The sequence below is a fragment of the Trichomonas vaginalis genome, chromosome II, assembly GCF_026262505.1.
Source record: "Trichomonas vaginalis G3 chromosome II, whole genome shotgun sequence".
In the NCBI taxonomy this organism is placed as follows: domain Eukaryota; phylum Parabasalia; order Trichomonadida; family Trichomonadidae; genus Trichomonas; species Trichomonas vaginalis.
The window spans coordinates 22,272,050-22,288,420 of NC_067204.1; the positions used below are offsets into that span (position 1 = coordinate 22,272,050).

At 30.8% G+C, this 16,371-nt stretch overlaps 5 protein-coding genes and 3 pseudogenes across 8 annotated transcripts, besides 3 other annotated features; 3 read left to right on the forward strand and 5 right to left on the reverse strand.

The window, feature by feature from the left end:
- Positions 1-8,409: part of a mobile genetic element that runs on past the window's edge.
- TVAGG3_0589840 (uncharacterized protein) lies at positions 1,134-1,991 on the forward strand (the record flags this gene model as incomplete). Its single annotated transcript, XM_051239456.1, has 1 exon — positions 1,134-1,991. One exon carries the CDS (start codon positions 1,134-1,136, stop codon positions 1,989-1,991), a length of 858 nt encoding a protein of 285 aa, XP_051097280.1.
- On the reverse strand, positions 2,686-3,801 carry TVAGG3_0589850 (annotated as a pseudogene). The gene has a single exon. A coding segment is annotated over exon 1 (1,116 nt).
- Positions 5,027-5,721, reverse strand: TVAGG3_0589860 (uncharacterized protein; the record flags this gene model as incomplete). Its single annotated transcript, XM_001329525.2, has 1 exon — positions 5,027-5,721. A coding segment is annotated over one exon (695 nt), but the record flags the coding sequence as incomplete, so codon positions are not given.
- On the reverse strand, positions 5,804-6,704 carry TVAGG3_0589870 (annotated as a pseudogene). Its single transcript has one exon. A coding segment is annotated over exon 1 (901 nt).
- Positions 7,103-8,407: a mobile genetic element.
- Positions 7,199-8,327, forward strand: TVAGG3_0589890 (annotated as a pseudogene). Its single transcript has one exon. A coding segment is annotated over exon 1 (1,129 nt).
- A 918-nt stretch (positions 8,410-9,327) lies between the features above and the next one.
- TVAGG3_0589900 (uncharacterized protein) lies at positions 9,328-10,250 on the reverse strand (the record flags this gene model as incomplete). The annotated part of the gene is made up of 1 exon (XM_051239457.1): positions 9,328-10,250. A coding segment is annotated over one exon (923 nt), but the record flags the coding sequence as incomplete, so codon positions are not given.
- Positions 10,251-12,520: 2,270 nt separating this feature from the next.
- Positions 12,521-12,647: a mobile genetic element.
- Positions 12,648-14,064: 1,417 nt separating this feature from the next.
- TVAGG3_0589920 (uncharacterized protein) lies at positions 14,065-14,898 on the reverse strand (the record flags this gene model as incomplete). The annotated part of the gene is made up of 1 exon (XM_001329523.1): positions 14,065-14,898. One exon carries the CDS (start codon positions 14,896-14,898, stop codon positions 14,065-14,067), a length of 834 nt encoding a protein of 277 aa, XP_001329558.1.
- A 482-nt stretch (positions 14,899-15,380) lies between these two features.
- On the forward strand, positions 15,381-16,308 carry TVAGG3_0589930 (uncharacterized protein; the record flags this gene model as incomplete). Its single annotated transcript, XM_001329522.2, has 1 exon — positions 15,387-16,262. One exon carries the CDS (start codon positions 15,387-15,389, stop codon positions 16,260-16,262), a length of 876 nt encoding a protein of 291 aa, XP_001329557.2.
- Between the last annotated feature and the right edge of the window lie 63 nt (positions 16,309-16,371).

Below are 16,371 nucleotides of genomic sequence, written 5' to 3' on the forward strand. Positions count from 1 at the left end.
ACATTTATTGCAACACTAATTTCTTCTATTCAACCTCGAACAGAATGATTAAATGTTATTCCTGCAATGATTATGATATTGATATAATGACTTCAATGGATGATTCAAAGCGTTCTTTAGTAGTTATGGCTGATTCAAGAGTTCGCAAGAATGCAACAGAACCAATCAATACATACTCATTCATTCGTGGAAGTTATGATTCAACATTAACCAGAACAGTGAATGATATATTAAATGATTTGAATATTAAGGTAAGAGTTGAACAGAAGAACGAAGAAATAAAGACTATCATGAATGAAAACAAAGATGTAAACATTGACGATAAACTTGCCCAGAGCATAGTTGATGGCATCTGTGATTTTGAAGTACATAATGACGGTGGAAACATGAATTTAGAAAAAGAAGTTACATTATTCACACTGTTTCAAGCTATTAATTCGTTACCTAATCATTTAATTAATGAAGCATACGATAACGTTTATAACTTCTGCAATTTAACTGAAAATGCAAAAAGTAATTTTGAAAAAGCACGTAATAGATATGCACATTTAATGACTTCTCCATTTGTTTTGGTGAAGATTCTAAAACTATATCAAAAGGAATATTATGATGAATATGTTTTACCTTTATTACGTAAGCCAAAAATAACATTTGATATCAAACTTGATGACTCGTTTTTGATAACAGATATTAGACGCAAGGCTGAAAATCATCAGTATAAAAACAGTTCTGAAGTAATTGAGGATTTATCACGTGTAATCCGTTTTGTAGATTGTGGAAATAAATATTTCATTCAAAAAGATTACAACATACACGATAAAATGAATCAAATATCATTCGTTCTTCAATCAAACATGAAAGAGTCACTCAAAATGATTAAATTATTTAAAGAAGAAGGTAAAACAATAACAGCATGGGATGTACTACTAAATCAATTATCCTCATTAACCGTTAAGGGTGTTTGCTTTAAATCTGATTCCCCCGATGTTTTCTCAACGTTTCATGGTTATAAATACAACATTCTTGAAAAGCCTGATTACTCAAAAATTGAGATGTTTATGAATTTCATTAAAGAAACCATTTGTGATAATAACGATGAAGTGTATAAATACCTTCTCGGCTGGATTGCATCAATGATTCAACATCCTGGAATCAAGAATGAAACAGCAATTATTTTGAAAGGACTTCAGGGAACAGGTAAAAACAGATTTACTGACATTATTTCTGAACTTCTCGCTGGTTATTCATGCAAAAACATTACCGAAATAAGTGAGCTAACGGGTAATTTCAACTCAGTTGTTGAAAATAAAATGTTTCTTGTACTTAATGAACTCAAGAATGTTGGTGAAGACAGACTCGCAAACTTCAACGCTTTGAAATCAATTATTACGGATAATGAGATTAGAATTAATGAAAAGAATCAACCCAGAAGAACAGCACAGAACGTTGCAAACTTCATTTTCGTAACTAATAACGTCTACCCTGTCAAAATTGAAGTTGGAGACAGAAGATACGTAGTTTTAAGGGTTAATGGTAAATTCAAGGGTCAATTTGATTACTTCAAGAATTTGATGGATTCATGCACAAAGGAATTTTATGATAATTTACTGACGTATTTTATCAATTACGACCTTTCATCATTTAATGTACGAATCATACCGATGACTGAAGCCAAACAAGATTTAATAGAATTATCATCAAATCCTTTAGATGTATGGATAAATACACATTATGATGAATTGTGTGCGGGTATGACGTGTAAAAATGCTCTATTCTGCAAACCATCAGACATGAAAGACAAAAACTTTCAAATGAGCATTAAGGATAAATGTGATAGGAAACATAGAAGAATAGACGGTAAACAAACATGGTGTTATGTTTTGAAAGAAGAAATGAAAGGATTATATAAACAGGTTGAACCAAACGATAATGAGGATTCATTTACTGACGATGAAATACCTGTAAATGAGCCGCTAAGCGGCGAGACCTGAAGGTCTAGCTTTATAAAGTATGATTTGAATTTATTTTTGCCTTCCTCCTATGTTGTTGTCAAAATGTCATGTTGTCATCATTTTTAAAAGAAGTTAAATGACCTGGTAGCACATGGTAACATGGTAGCACCTTCGGTTATTCAATAATTAATTATTTTTGAATAACTGGGAAATAAATTTACGTCAAATATGCAATTTATAAAATCTTATGTCGACAGGCTACGTAGCACAGTGGTCTAAGGTGGTGTTATGGAGGGGTTAGGGTCTGTGGTTCGAACCGCGACGGCGCCGTATTTTCTTATTTTCTTTGTTTGTCTTGTTTGTCGTGAATAAAAAGTGTCATAAAAATGCTCTATCTTCCACGGGAATAAATAAAAAATTTACTTTATTTCTTCTTTATTTCTTCTTTATTTCTTTGTTCCCGTGGAAGAAGGGTTTTGCTGTTTTTCTCAGCCGAAATCAATGATTTTTTCATTTTTGGAATCCTTAGCGAATGAGGAATCTTTTCTCTCGTGGAAGCTTTGAACAAAAATATATTTAGTTCATTCGGTAAGCCCAGACCTTTGGGTCAAGCACATTCATTGAACTCTATACCATGTGAATACAGTCATAAATGGCGGCATGTAATCTTTACTTTGTCCCGTTGTTTGTGTATATCCTGAAACGCGATGTGTATGGTTTCCTCCTTCCTCAGTGTTACTCCAGTAACAATCTATAGCAAACTTAACGTTGTCTTTAACATCATATCCTTTACCTTTTATCATTGCTGACCAATCCCAATATCTATGCTTATGCCAACCCGCTTGAGATGTACTTAAATCTATGTAGTGACTATGTGCAGGTAAATTTTCACCTGAAATCGTTTTACTTCCTCCTGTTTCCTTTGAAGAGTTTGCACAATACAAAAACCTGTCAACTATTTGTTCCCACGTACCGAAACCCAGAACTGTTGCTGGATTTGTTGAATTCATTGACGTATAAATAGAGCCTATAGGATATAATGTTTGAAGTATTTCTGTCTTTAATGTTTGAAGCTCTTTTTGTCTGCTTTCTTGTCATATAAATCTTGAGCAGTGAATTTAATATTATGTTCATCCTTCATGACATAAACATCTTTACATCTAATGTTTCTCATCGTCGTTATGTCGTCATCCGATGTTAAACCTTGTGGAAAGTTAGGAGGTTTACAATATAATGCATCCCCACCAGTTTCTTCAACCGTTCCTTCAATACTTTCTATAGCAACAGTTGTAAAACTTGTATGTGTATGAGTCTTATTTGCTTTCTTCTCTAACTCATCGTTAACATAAGTTTTATCTGCTTTAAGGTCTAAACATTCTGAAACCCATCCTGTATCAGCTTTAGTTTTAAGAATCTTCGATGTCCGTTCATGGTACCAGTCAACCCTTTCTATAATTTCTTTATCTTTTTCATCCACATATTCCTTATCTGCTTTCTTCATTATGCCATTTAGGAAACCTTTTATGAATTCCTCATTTAAATTAAATCTTCCAATCTTCAAAACTTTAGGAAATGCATTTAATGCGTAATATCTTTGTTCTTCTGGTGGAATTGATGTTATATCATCCGTTATACCTTTAATTTTTGAATTCATAAATAAAATTTCTTTTATATTTGATATCACTGCACCACCTTTGCAAACGAATTCGAAATGGTCATTTTTCAATACTATCTCCAAATCTCCATATTTCAACATTTGCGTTTGTTCTGCCGTCTTTGAATTATATGCATATATGGCGTATGTAATGGTCTGTGCCTTAAGTTGTTGTGGTTGCTGTTGTTTAATCATTTATTATGATTTAAAAATAAATATTTAATCCGTTATCTCATCACCTATTTTTTCTATTTGAAATTGCCATAATATTTCATTCATGAATTCTAAATCACAATCAAATAGGTCGGTTACTCTAAATTTAATATTTGATAAATCTTTTGAATGAAGAATAAATGAATTCCCGGATAATTGAAACGGATATGATAAAGAAAATATGTTTAAGTTGATGGATAAAATGTTTTGTATTGATGGGTAAGAGTTAGGGTCTAATGTTTGATGTGAAAATCTCATTGGGGTATTAACTTTATCACATTTGATTAAAATGAAATTGGAACCAGTGTCAGAATACAAAAACATCCCCAACATCTTTTTCAAAATTTAATATCCCCAACAATGAACGAAGATGAGGAGTACAAAAATTTATTTTCAGCGGAAATTTAATAAGGTTATTTATTTCATCAAGTTCAAAAAGTTTATCAGGTTTTGATTTAAAATTTTCTTCATACCATATGATAAATATTCATTTAAATAACTTAAAATCATGTTAATATTCCCATTTCGTTATCACATTATTTATATACATATCATATGTTTTTTCAAGTCATCTTTAATAAATGATATATAATCTGAAGGTCTAAAAGAATGGGATTAAATTTACCACTCACAAACGAGAGTAACATTATAAATTCCACTAACTGTTAAATTTAATTCACAGTTATTATTCGAAATAATATTGATAATGACATTTTTTATTACGATTAAAAATATGGTAAAGCGTTATTTTCCAGTGATAAATAAAACTAGAATAAGATTACCTCAAGAATTCATAAATTCAACGATAAGAAATTCATTCATGTTATAAATTTTAGTGTTTTCAGAAAATATGAGTCAATGTCATATCATCATCGGGTTATATTTCACTTCATTCAAATTTAGTTCAATCAAACCCATATAATGACCATTTCATAAGATTTTCAGATGGTATTAAAAATGTAATTGATAGATTAAAATATGAACAGATTGACAATATCGAATTTTTGGAATTTTGGTTTAAATATCCTGATGGAAAAAAGATTGAAGTTAAAGATAAAGCTGATACTATAACAAAAACAATTACAATGACCGATCCAGATAGTGGGGAACAAAAAGAAATAAAACAAACGATAGAAACTGGTGAAAGGTCAATTATTATTGATTATGATTCAAAGGATTATTATTCAATAATGTTAATGCTTGAATATTAAATGGCCTTAACAAAGAATTTTTCAAGTGATATTTATATTCATCAACTATTTTTATTATAATATCATTATAAGTTAAATGAAGTTCAGTTGTTGTTCCGTTCTTTGATATCTTAATTGTGCTAATATCCTTTATAGGATTTATTTTTGCAACTGTTCCGCAGCATGAAACTTCATCATCTATGAAAAATTGAATCTTCACGTCTGAATCCTGAACATCACAAAGAATGGCGATAATGTGAATTAATGATTCATAAGGTAAAATAATTAAACCGGATTGGTCAATTAAATTTATTATTGAATCATAATTATCAGTTATTATATCACGGTAAATTTTCATTAATTCAGAATTAATGTCTATTTTATATGGCGCATTGCGACTGTAATCGTGGATTCCTGGGTTCTCGATGTTTGATGAAAGAGGTGGGGGGTATGTTGGATAAGTGGGAATTTCAACGGGTTCTTTACCGGGTTCAGATAAAATGATTGGGTCTTCATCTTCTTTATTTTCCTCCTCATTCTTTGGTAAGTCACGAGTTAATAAATTTGGTTGAGTTGCTGACTTTGTTAATTCAGGGCTAACATTAACTTTAACATTTTGAATAATTCGTGATTTATCATCATTTACGTTATAACCAACCGTAATCTCTGCTTTTGCGTTAGTGTTCTTTTGACTTGTGAAACGTCTTCTCATTTATAATTGAATAAAAAAGAAAAATATATTTAAAGTTTTATTTAGTTGTTACGGTAATATCCCAAGGTTCATCATTGTTTGCTTATACTTTCTTTGTAACTGCACCAATTATGTTATTGATATTGCTTTGAGTTTCTTCCAGTCTTATTTTATCATTTACAATATCTTTAATCATTTCATTACATGCATTCTTAAAACCATCTGATTTTTCTAATTTACGTCTATCACTTTCTTTAATTAAATCAAAGTTATAACCTTGTTGAGAATAAAGTGGTTTCTTTATCAATTCCTTGAACGCTTCTGAAAGTGAAGATGAAGAAATTCTTGCCACTTGAAATTGGTTTAAATTCTGCTTTCATTGCTTCTTTCTGTTCATTGAACACTGGATCGAATAAAGCAACTTTAAAGAATTTCTTAGCTGGAATTTCAGGTCTCAAATTTGCATATTGATCATCAAACTGATTAACATATCGTGGTAATCCATCCGGTCCCTCTTCAATAGCGTTTAATTCTTCATTGAAATAAGAATATGGATTATAACGGTATGAATTAATTGAACCATGTTCACCTTCTCCAATGTATTGTTTAATAGCTTTTCCATTTTCATCAAATTGCATAGGATAACGTTCATTATATGCTTTACGTTTAGGATAATCAGATACAGTTAATTTATAACCATTTATGACTTTAATATTACCTTGACCATCAGTAACGAAAACTTCATTTATACCATCAGGTTTTCCATTTGGACCTGTAATGTCTGCTTCGTGTGCTTCCCAATTTGGACCATGACGTTTGGCATATGCTTGAGCTTCTGGTAATGTTAAAACGTTTCTCATTTGTTTAACATCCTTTTGAAGACCGGCAACAATATGAACTAATTCTTTCATTCCGTCTGGAACTTTCATAGTTCTATTATATGCACCCCTTTTGTTTGTCCCTTGTTTTAATGGAACCTGTAGAAGATTTGCTATTTCTGTCATGTTTAATTATAAATAAAAAATAAAAATTAATTATAAAAAGTTAATCAAATTTAACACTTCCTTTATTTAAATCAACTATTATTTTTCCATGTTCACCTAATTGCTGATATTGTGTGTAAAGTTCATTAATGCTCATTGGTAAATTCACTTGATAAAGCATAACGTTCAACTGTTGACGACTAAACCCACTGAAAATGAAAAGTGTTGATAGATTTGATTTAATGTTTGTGCTTAATGCTTTGAAGTATTGAACAGCCATGAAGAATGAACACTGAATGTGTCGACATTGAGTTAATAACTGATTAAAATATGATTTCTCATTTGTTATTAGTTTTGATTTCACTGCATCATCTAGAAAAATGAGTGAATGCAAAAATTCTCTATCAAAATTTGAAATATAGGGTGTCCAAAGGTGCGTTTAGCACAGCGCTCTATATGAGACTATTAAAGGAGATATATGCTGATTATAAATATATAATAAAAAATATGAATATATGTATATGATGAGTATGTTGTATTTTGGCGCCATGCCGGGATATAAAATGAATTGTGAGACAAGAGGCGGTTTTGCGGGAAATTTTGGCGGGATTTTTTTCATTTTTTTAATGAATCATAAATAAAACATCCTCGCTCTTGCAAAAAAATGCAAAGACTGTAAAAAAATCTACGAGACATTGGTAAAATGCTTCGGTATGGATGCTCCTAGCTATTCCACTGTAACGTATCATGTTAGGATGTATCACTTCATGAACAAAAAGGCGCCCATCATAAAAATTGACAAAAAATCGCCGGATCAAAGAAAAATCAAAGCAATTCTTCAAATGCTAGATGAAGACCCAAGACCATCACTCAGAAGGATAGAGGAGATGACAAAGATACCACGTACAACAGTCAGTTATTATCTGCACAATTATTTGAACTACAAACTAGCGTATACACGTTGGGTTCCGCACAACCTTAATTCAGTTCAAAAAAAATCTAGAGTCCAATCTTCGAAAGAGCTCCTCTCTATATTGGGTGCGTATCAATCCAAGAAGTTTCGCTTTTTAGTAACAGGGGACGAGTCTTGGTTTTCAATATGCAACAGAAGCCAAAATCATGTGGATCCCGAAGGATGAAAATCCGCAAACATTCCCGAAGAAAAAAATTGACACACCAATGATGATGTTGTCGGTTTTTTGGGGCGTGAATGGCATCATCGCAATTGATATTCTTCAAAAACCTAATACGATGAATGCTCAGTATCTAATTGACAATGTTCTTACTCAAATTATCAATTCTGATGAGTTTGAGAAATCCAAACAACAAAAACAAAAGTTTGCAATTCATTTTGATAATTCAAGAGTTCACAAAAGTCATAAGGTAATGAATTACTTGGTGGAAAACAATGTCAAAGTTGTTCCAAACCCAATTTATTCACCTGATATTGCACCCTCTGACTTTTATTTATTCGGCACGCTAAAAAAGAGAGCTGAAGGACGCGAATTCGCGAGTCCAGATGATCTTGAAAATTTTGTAAGAGAGCAATTTGAGCAATTTTCTCATGATGATTTAAAGCGTGTCTTTCAAGCCTGGATCGATCGCTGCGAACGCGTGATTGAATCCAATGGTGATTATATTTAAATAAACTTTATATATATGTAACTTGTTTATTTATATTCGCAGTATTCAGGTTTGTGCTAAACACACCTTTGGACACCCTATAGAAAGTGTTTCAAATAATTCATCCCGTTGTTTATCAATAATTTTATCCTCTAATCCTTGCTTCTTGATTGTATTATATAATTCTTTATACATTAAAAAGTTTTTTAAATAATCTTCTGCTTCTTCTTGTGATAAATAAATAATTGGAATTTTGATTAAATGCTTTAAAGATTCAAATGTATCATCTGAAGGTGAACCTGAACGGTTGATATAAATTAACACATGTGAATGGGGGGAAGTGTTAGCAATAATGATAATTTGTTTTAATATCGTTAATGTTTTACCTTTATTTTGTTTACCAATTGCTGCAGTGATTGAATTTAAGTAACATTCAGAATATGTAATTTTCATTAATTTTTCCTTAGATAGAGCATTTCTATTATCACTCAATGCTTCATTAATCATATCATCTACGTATTTATTATATACTCCCGCTAATTCTTCATAAGGGGTGAATGAATTTAAATCCATTTAATCAAAAATAAATTTATAATTTTAAACATTTCTATTCATCAATATTTCATCATATGAACTTCTATACTGCGGTGGTGTACCTGTTGGATGATATTTCAAACCTTCATCCGGTGTCCATGTCCAATATGTAGTCCTAGTAAACCAAACCTGAGGAGGATTTGTCACTTTTGAACAGTAAGTGTCATTTTCACCCTGAATGATTGGATAAGCTTTCACTTGTACTGTAACTTGTGAGTTGAAAGTTTCTAATCCATCAAAGAATATACCCGCTCCATCACGTTGAACTGGAATAGTGCATAAGAACGAAGTTTGGTCTTTCCATGTTCTAGCTAATGGCTTGCCATCATCATCATTCAGTGGTCTAGTTAATGAGTCCTCGTATTCTTCTGTGCATTCATTCCCCCCATCTAAATCAGAAGCTTGAAGCATACGTGTAAAGAATATGTCACCCACTGTGGTCATCGCTTGATCGGGGAAGTTTCTGGAATCTATAGTGACCTGAAGACCTCGAAGCATTGGATTTTCTAAAACTGTTCTTTGCATTGCATTCTTCGGAAATGCTAACACAACATCTGAAACATTATGAAGAGCGTATGAGAAATCTGAGCTGATACCTTCAGGAGTGATGCAACCTCCATTTAGTGAACGAACGTCAATATGTTGAGCTGGAATCATGAATGGATCTTCCTTACTAAATAAACGTGGTATTGCTTTAACTGATTCTTCAATTAAACCGTATCCTGGTGTAATGCATTTATCCTCTAAAACTTCCATCTTTGTGCATGAAATAATAACGTCATCAACTGTTGCGTCAGCAGATGTAGCGGCTAAGCTTGTCATTAATTTGGCAGAAAGTCCGATTTGTTGGAATTTGCGATCATATTTATAAACATGATTCATAATCTTTTCATAATTTTCATCAGTTATCTTTTCATAAACATAATTTTGTAAATCAGCAACTCTTAACGGGTCAACCTGACAAAATACTAAAGTATCCCTGAAAACATAATATTTAAGAATGATTTCACCAAATGATTTAGGATAATCATCGAACGCTTGAAATGCTAACAAATCATTTACCGGAATAATCATATCAAAAGTGACATCAACTTCATCATTTGCTTTCTTGAAAACTTCTGAAGGGTCAATATATTTACCACATACTGAGTTATCATATTTTTGAACATTATTATATAACGAATGAACAAACTTTTTAACTTTCCTTTCTGATTTTGGTTTATATGTTGCAAATGCAAAAGATTCACGGGCGCATTCCATCTGAAGATAACCGGCATCACCTCTTTCAGTTTCTACTTCTAATTGTTTAAAGCTTTGATTTGATGATTTGTAACCAACGAATAAACGCATGCATTTAAAAGCGGCATCACATGTGAAAGCTTTATTTGAAACTAGAGTTGCTTTAACTTTGCGTTTAATATATGTGTCACCTAATTGGTTCACATCATGAGCCGGATTTGTAATTCTTAAATGAGTTTGTTTATCATCAAAATATGGAGCATCAGAGTCATAGCATGAACTTTCAAGTTCTCTATAATATCTTCTTCCATCATTCTTTGCGAATATTTTATTTATCTTTTCGAATGAATGAAACACATTTCCATTAATCGGTTTGGTGTTTGGCACTAAATAGTTAGTCGTCATTTATTAATAAATAAAAAATCAAAATTAAAAGATGAAAATGAATTTTTAATTTTAATGAAATAATCAACTATGGCTGCAGGATTCTTTAAGAAACTGTGGGATAAAGTAAAAAGAGGAGCGCATAAAGTTTGGGAAACAATGAAGAAAGGAGCAAATTGGATATTTAAGAATAAAGAAGCAATTAGTGACGTTGCTGAATCAATAACGCCAAAAGCTGCCCCAATAAGAGAAATTTTAAATAAAGGAGAAAAAGTTTATCAAAGACTACAACCGATACTAAGATAAAAATAATATTTATTTATTTTTCCACTATCTTCCCCCTATTTTATTAAGTATTCCTTCAGCAATTCCACCAACTGCGTTACCTGCTTGTGCTCCCATCGCCGGATTACCTGCTTTTGTACCTAATACTCCACCTATGATAGTTCCTGCCGTTTTCGCTACTGGTGCCAAAAAGTTTGCAACAGGTTTAATAATATTTTTATGAACCCAACCTGCAGCTTTCTTAATTCCATCCCATAATTTTTTAAAGAATCCTGCCGCCATTTCTGATTTAATATTAATTAAAAATATATTTCATCACTTATATTTTAATTTTTATTTTATAATAAATGAAACCGATTTTAAAAATAAATGAAACAGAGGAGGAAGAAATAAATGAAAGTGAAAATGTTCAACAAAAAATAAACGTTGTTAAACCAATTACTGAAATAAAAAATTTTTCATCTGTTGAAGAATTTAATGACTATTATGCTAATAATAAAAAATTATTTGAAGAATTGACAACGTGTAAATTGAATAAAATGTTTAAAGTTGATGGATTCAAAATTTCAAAAATAAAAGGAGTGGTTAGTTTGAAATCTATTCCTCAATCAAGAATCACCTCATTAATGAAAATAGATGATTTAACAAAAAGAATAGAAATTATTGAAGAGCGAATAAATCAAATTATTGATTTCATAAATCATGACTCGTTGAGCCCGGGTCCTTAAAGCCCAAGGCATAAAGTGCCCAGGACTTAAAGTCCATAACCCGCCTCCTCTAATATATCATTTATTTCCTCATTTGTGAATCCTAATTTTTTAACGTTGTTAGTTTTGACGCTCATTTTCTTACGAATTAAAAAATAAATTATTTTAAAAATGTAAGACATGAATTTTTAAAGTTTATTTCTCATTCATGAAAATAATTATTTCTAATTTCTTTTACTCTCTCATACATACTAGATTTAAAGAATTCAGAACTTTTACCATAATCTCCTAAATGTTTTCTTATCCCTAACGTGTGCCAGTTATTATATGAAACTGTATAAACTTTATCTTTATCTTTGCATCTTTCATCACTTCCAATATATTTATATCTCAGTTTTGATTTAGCATTTTCATATTCATTAACGTTTAATAATTCACAGTCTTCCTTTTTAAATAAATGTTTTATGTATTCAGGATTTAATACTCTACGTTTATATGCTCCTAACTTAGTTCTAAAGGTTTTTCTACAAAATTTAGGAATTCCATCCTCTTTAATGTCATCAATGATTTCCATTTCATTATTTTCAATTTCTTCTTCTCGTTTATGAGGTCTTTGATTATGACTCCATTGATTCCATGAAATTAAATATTCTTTATCATTATATTTATACCTCATTAGCTTATTTTGGCTTTCATATTCATTTAATAATTCACAATCTTCATTTTTAAATTGAAGTTTAACCCATTCAGGATTTAAACAATGTTTAATTAATCGCGGAATATCTGACATCATCTATATATAGCTTCTTTTATAAAAGATAAAAAAATAAATTATTTTAAAATTAATGTTAATTTTTTAATGATTTATAAATAAATATATTTTAATGCATCGTCTATATATAGATGTAACAAAAAAAGTCACAAAACCCGCACTCATATACTACTCACCTTTTACAATAAGTCTCTCAATTTTATGGGGACGTCAATAAACCGGGAAATTGAGTTTAAGGGTGCATTTACGCCCCTATGACGAGGCCTTCAATTCAGATGTTTAAGGTTAATTTTCACTGGCACTTCATACCAGTTGTCAGAAATTTGAATTAAAGTCAGATGGGCGTAAGTGCGGCCTTAAAAAATCATTATATTAGGGAATATCATATTCTTTATGTTTCATTTAGACTGAAATTTTCCATAAATTTCAAATTTTTAATTTCAAAAATTGCTTTTTCATATAACCTTAACTCATTGGAATTGTAACTTCCAGCATTCTTAACTTATTCATTATTTCCTTTGAAAAAAAAATTAAATAAAAATATAAATAAACAATTGTTTCGAATAGTGAAACGCTTATGATTTTATTAAAATTAGAGAATCATCTACATTGATGGGGGTAGATAATATTATAGCATATTATTCATCGATTTTAACGGTATGAAACTCAGAATTCGACAAAAAATATTCAAACACTTCTTTGTTTTGATCGAAATAAGTACATGCTCCATGTATTCCTTGTTTAGCTGCTCTTGGTTTGGAATTTTTATTATGTTCAAATTTTGGGTTGTCTTCGAAATATTTTTCCATCAAATTTATTAGCGTTTTAATATCTCCACTTTTCAATCCGCGCTTTTTAATGCGCTGAAAAGAATAACTTGTTTTTTCATCAAAATCTTTTGTATATTCAACATATTTCCTCGCATCGGGTGATTTAGTATCATGCAGGCTGTTAGTATCCCTATTTTCGGAGAAAGGACCTGTTTTCTTCTTTGAAGACATATGAAATAAACTTCACAAATTGAAAAGTGACTAAATGCTGGTAAATTTTTTTATTCCCAACTTTCTCTCGATTTAAAAAATTGTGAATTTTTTTAAAAAAAAGATTGATAAAGAATCAAATTTACAGTCATAATTTTGTTAAGATGGCAGTAATATATTCTACTTGAAAAATACATGAGATTAGCTCGCTGTATTATCTCAATAAAGATTAATTCGACTCAATATTTTTTTTGTCAAAAATTGGCAATAATTATTCAATTTATTACCACCATTTTTCATAAAAATTTGAGTGTCTGTGAATAGTGTAAGTTAATTTTAATTGAGAACGGTAGAAGGGTAACTTTTTCACATATGTTATCAATTCAATTCAAATTTTAAGATTAAATTGCTTCTTATACTGAAAGTTATGACTAATGTTATTTAATTTATCATATTTATTATAGAATTTAAAAGTAAACATGCAAAATACATATGTTTAAACAAGATTTTTTTGCCAATCACTCCAAATCACTTGATTTTATGAATATATGTCAAAGATCACACATAATTAATAATAATATTTTTTATTTTCAAAAAGGTACTTTTAATGGGCCAAAAATTGAAAATTTTTAATTTCTCTAGTTTCTAGCCAGAATCAATATAGAGTTCATATGCAAAAAGTGAAACTACTATGGTGTGGAAAAAAATATCAAAGTTCCCCACTTAAACACTATATATATATATATATATAAAATTAAAAAATGAAGAAATTAATTTAATAAAATGGATTTTTAGTCCTAAAATTTATTGTTTTGCTTCATGTGGAGTATCCTTCGAAAATTTTTCATCGAACATTTCATTTTTTTGAATATGTTGAAGAAATTCTTTTTCTTGAAAGCGAGAAATGAAATTAAGATCAATCCTATTGTAAACAAGATCAATCCAATGATTATGAAAAAGTTTCTCCAACTTTTCTCACTTTTTTCGATGAAAATTGTTGAATCTTCAGTTTGATTCGCCTTTTGATCAATCATTGATGGAGACATACCTTTTGTTATTGGTTCTTGGATCATCGTCTCCATCTTTGGTGTTGATTTCTCTGATGAAGATGAAGAGAAGATGTGATTCATGTAATTATGGGAAACTTCATCAGGTTCTGTATGGATTACAGGATGAATTGTCTCTGGAACAGTGTATTCTTTGTAGTCATCAAGGTTGTCTTGAATTTCTGGGATTTCATCTTCATCATTAGTGCTCATGAGACTAACCTGATTAATAAGCGTAATTGAGGTAACTTTTCCTGGTAATTCAACGTTAGGTTCGATGTTTTCTGGAGCAATGCTTTCTTTTTGGATAATAATATCATCATCTTCCAAATCTTCAGCATGTATCATCATGTTAGTCTCGCCATTAGATTGGTTTTTATCATTGGTAGAAGCTCCAAGGATCATGCTTATCAATACTTCTTTTGTTGTGTTAGTTGTGTATGGAATATTCATTTCGTCAAGCATTTTCATGAGTTCCTTCTTCGTAAGCCTGCGAAGTTGGATCCTACTAGTTGAGTCAACATTATAATGTTCATCTTCACCATTGGTTCTTACTTCTTGAACGAGTTCCTCGTGTTCAACCATTTCTGACAAGGTGAACTTCCCTCCTGTCAAGTATGATGTAATTTACAAAATGACTCTTTTTGTAATATAAAATTGTGCTTTCATAGTTAATATGATGAGATGTCTGAATTTACAAGTAAAATTCAAATCAAATATAAATTAAACCTATTATTTGATTGTAAAATCGTTACAAATAAAAGGTCAAACCAAAGTAAAATAAATATTTAAATGATTTGATTGGTAATTCTAATATTCAATAGATTCTATATTGAGGATATTGAGTTCACCCCAAATGTTAATAAGAGCATTTCAGTAAAAGATCTGGACTATTCATTTTGTATATGAATTGTTCCGAAATTAGCATAAAAATTTTTGCCAATTTGAAACGTCAAAATGTATAAAAAAGTATTATGAAGAAATTAAGATTTCCATATGCTTTCAGAATTATCTGGCATAAAATTGGACTCCAGAGAAAGATCCACGTAATTTTGTCGAAACCGTCAGAAAAAATGAGCAGTGACCATGAAATTGCTCTTCTCCGCAAACAGAAAAACACCGCCATTGAGAACTGTGATTTCCAGCAAGCAAAATCTATAGACCTTCAAATTCAGAAGCTTTTGGACGCTAAAAATCAACAGAATAACCAGGCAAATTTAACTAAAGCTCTTCTTACATATAATATCGAAAAAGAAAATATTAAAATACAAGCTTCCGAAATGTATAATGAATATTACAATCAAGTTTATAAAGCTAAATCCCGTTTTCAGAAAAGAAGGAATCTCTTACAGCAGTCGCATGCTAATGCATTAGCCAAGCTAGCTGAAGAGTATGCTAAGGAACTTGAAGTCGAAACAACCCGTGCTATTCCAGAAGCTGATACTCGAAAGAATCAAGCACAGATTCGCGCAAGGAATCAGGAATACGATGTAGCTGACGCATTGTTCAAAGAGTCACAGCAGATCAGGCAGCAAATACTCCAATCTAGACAGGACGCCGTCCACAAGAAATATAACGAATTAAGGACAGCTTTAGAGGCAAAGAATAAATCCGAGGACGATCTATGCGATAAGAAAGAAAAGCAAGTTTTCACTGAAATTCAGACAAATTATAATAATGAAATTGATAAGCTTGATAAGACTCTCCAAGCGAGATCCTTAAGACTAAATGTACCACGTGGTGAAGACGAAGCTGAAATGTTCAGACCTCTTTTCACAGAAGACGAAATAAAGGAAATTCAGCCATTATCACCAGTTCTTCGAACACCACTATCTCCAAAAACATCACCATTATCTCCGAAATTACAATCACCAAGACCTACAAGCAGAGTTTCTCAAAATTCTACACCTAGAGCTAATCGCACTACTCCAACTCGTTCTACGAACTAAGATGTCTAATAATATGTACGAATTCTTTTTTCTATACAAATTACCCTTTATTAACTTTTTTATTAAAAAAAATATGATTTATCATTTTAATTAAATCAAAATAAACTTA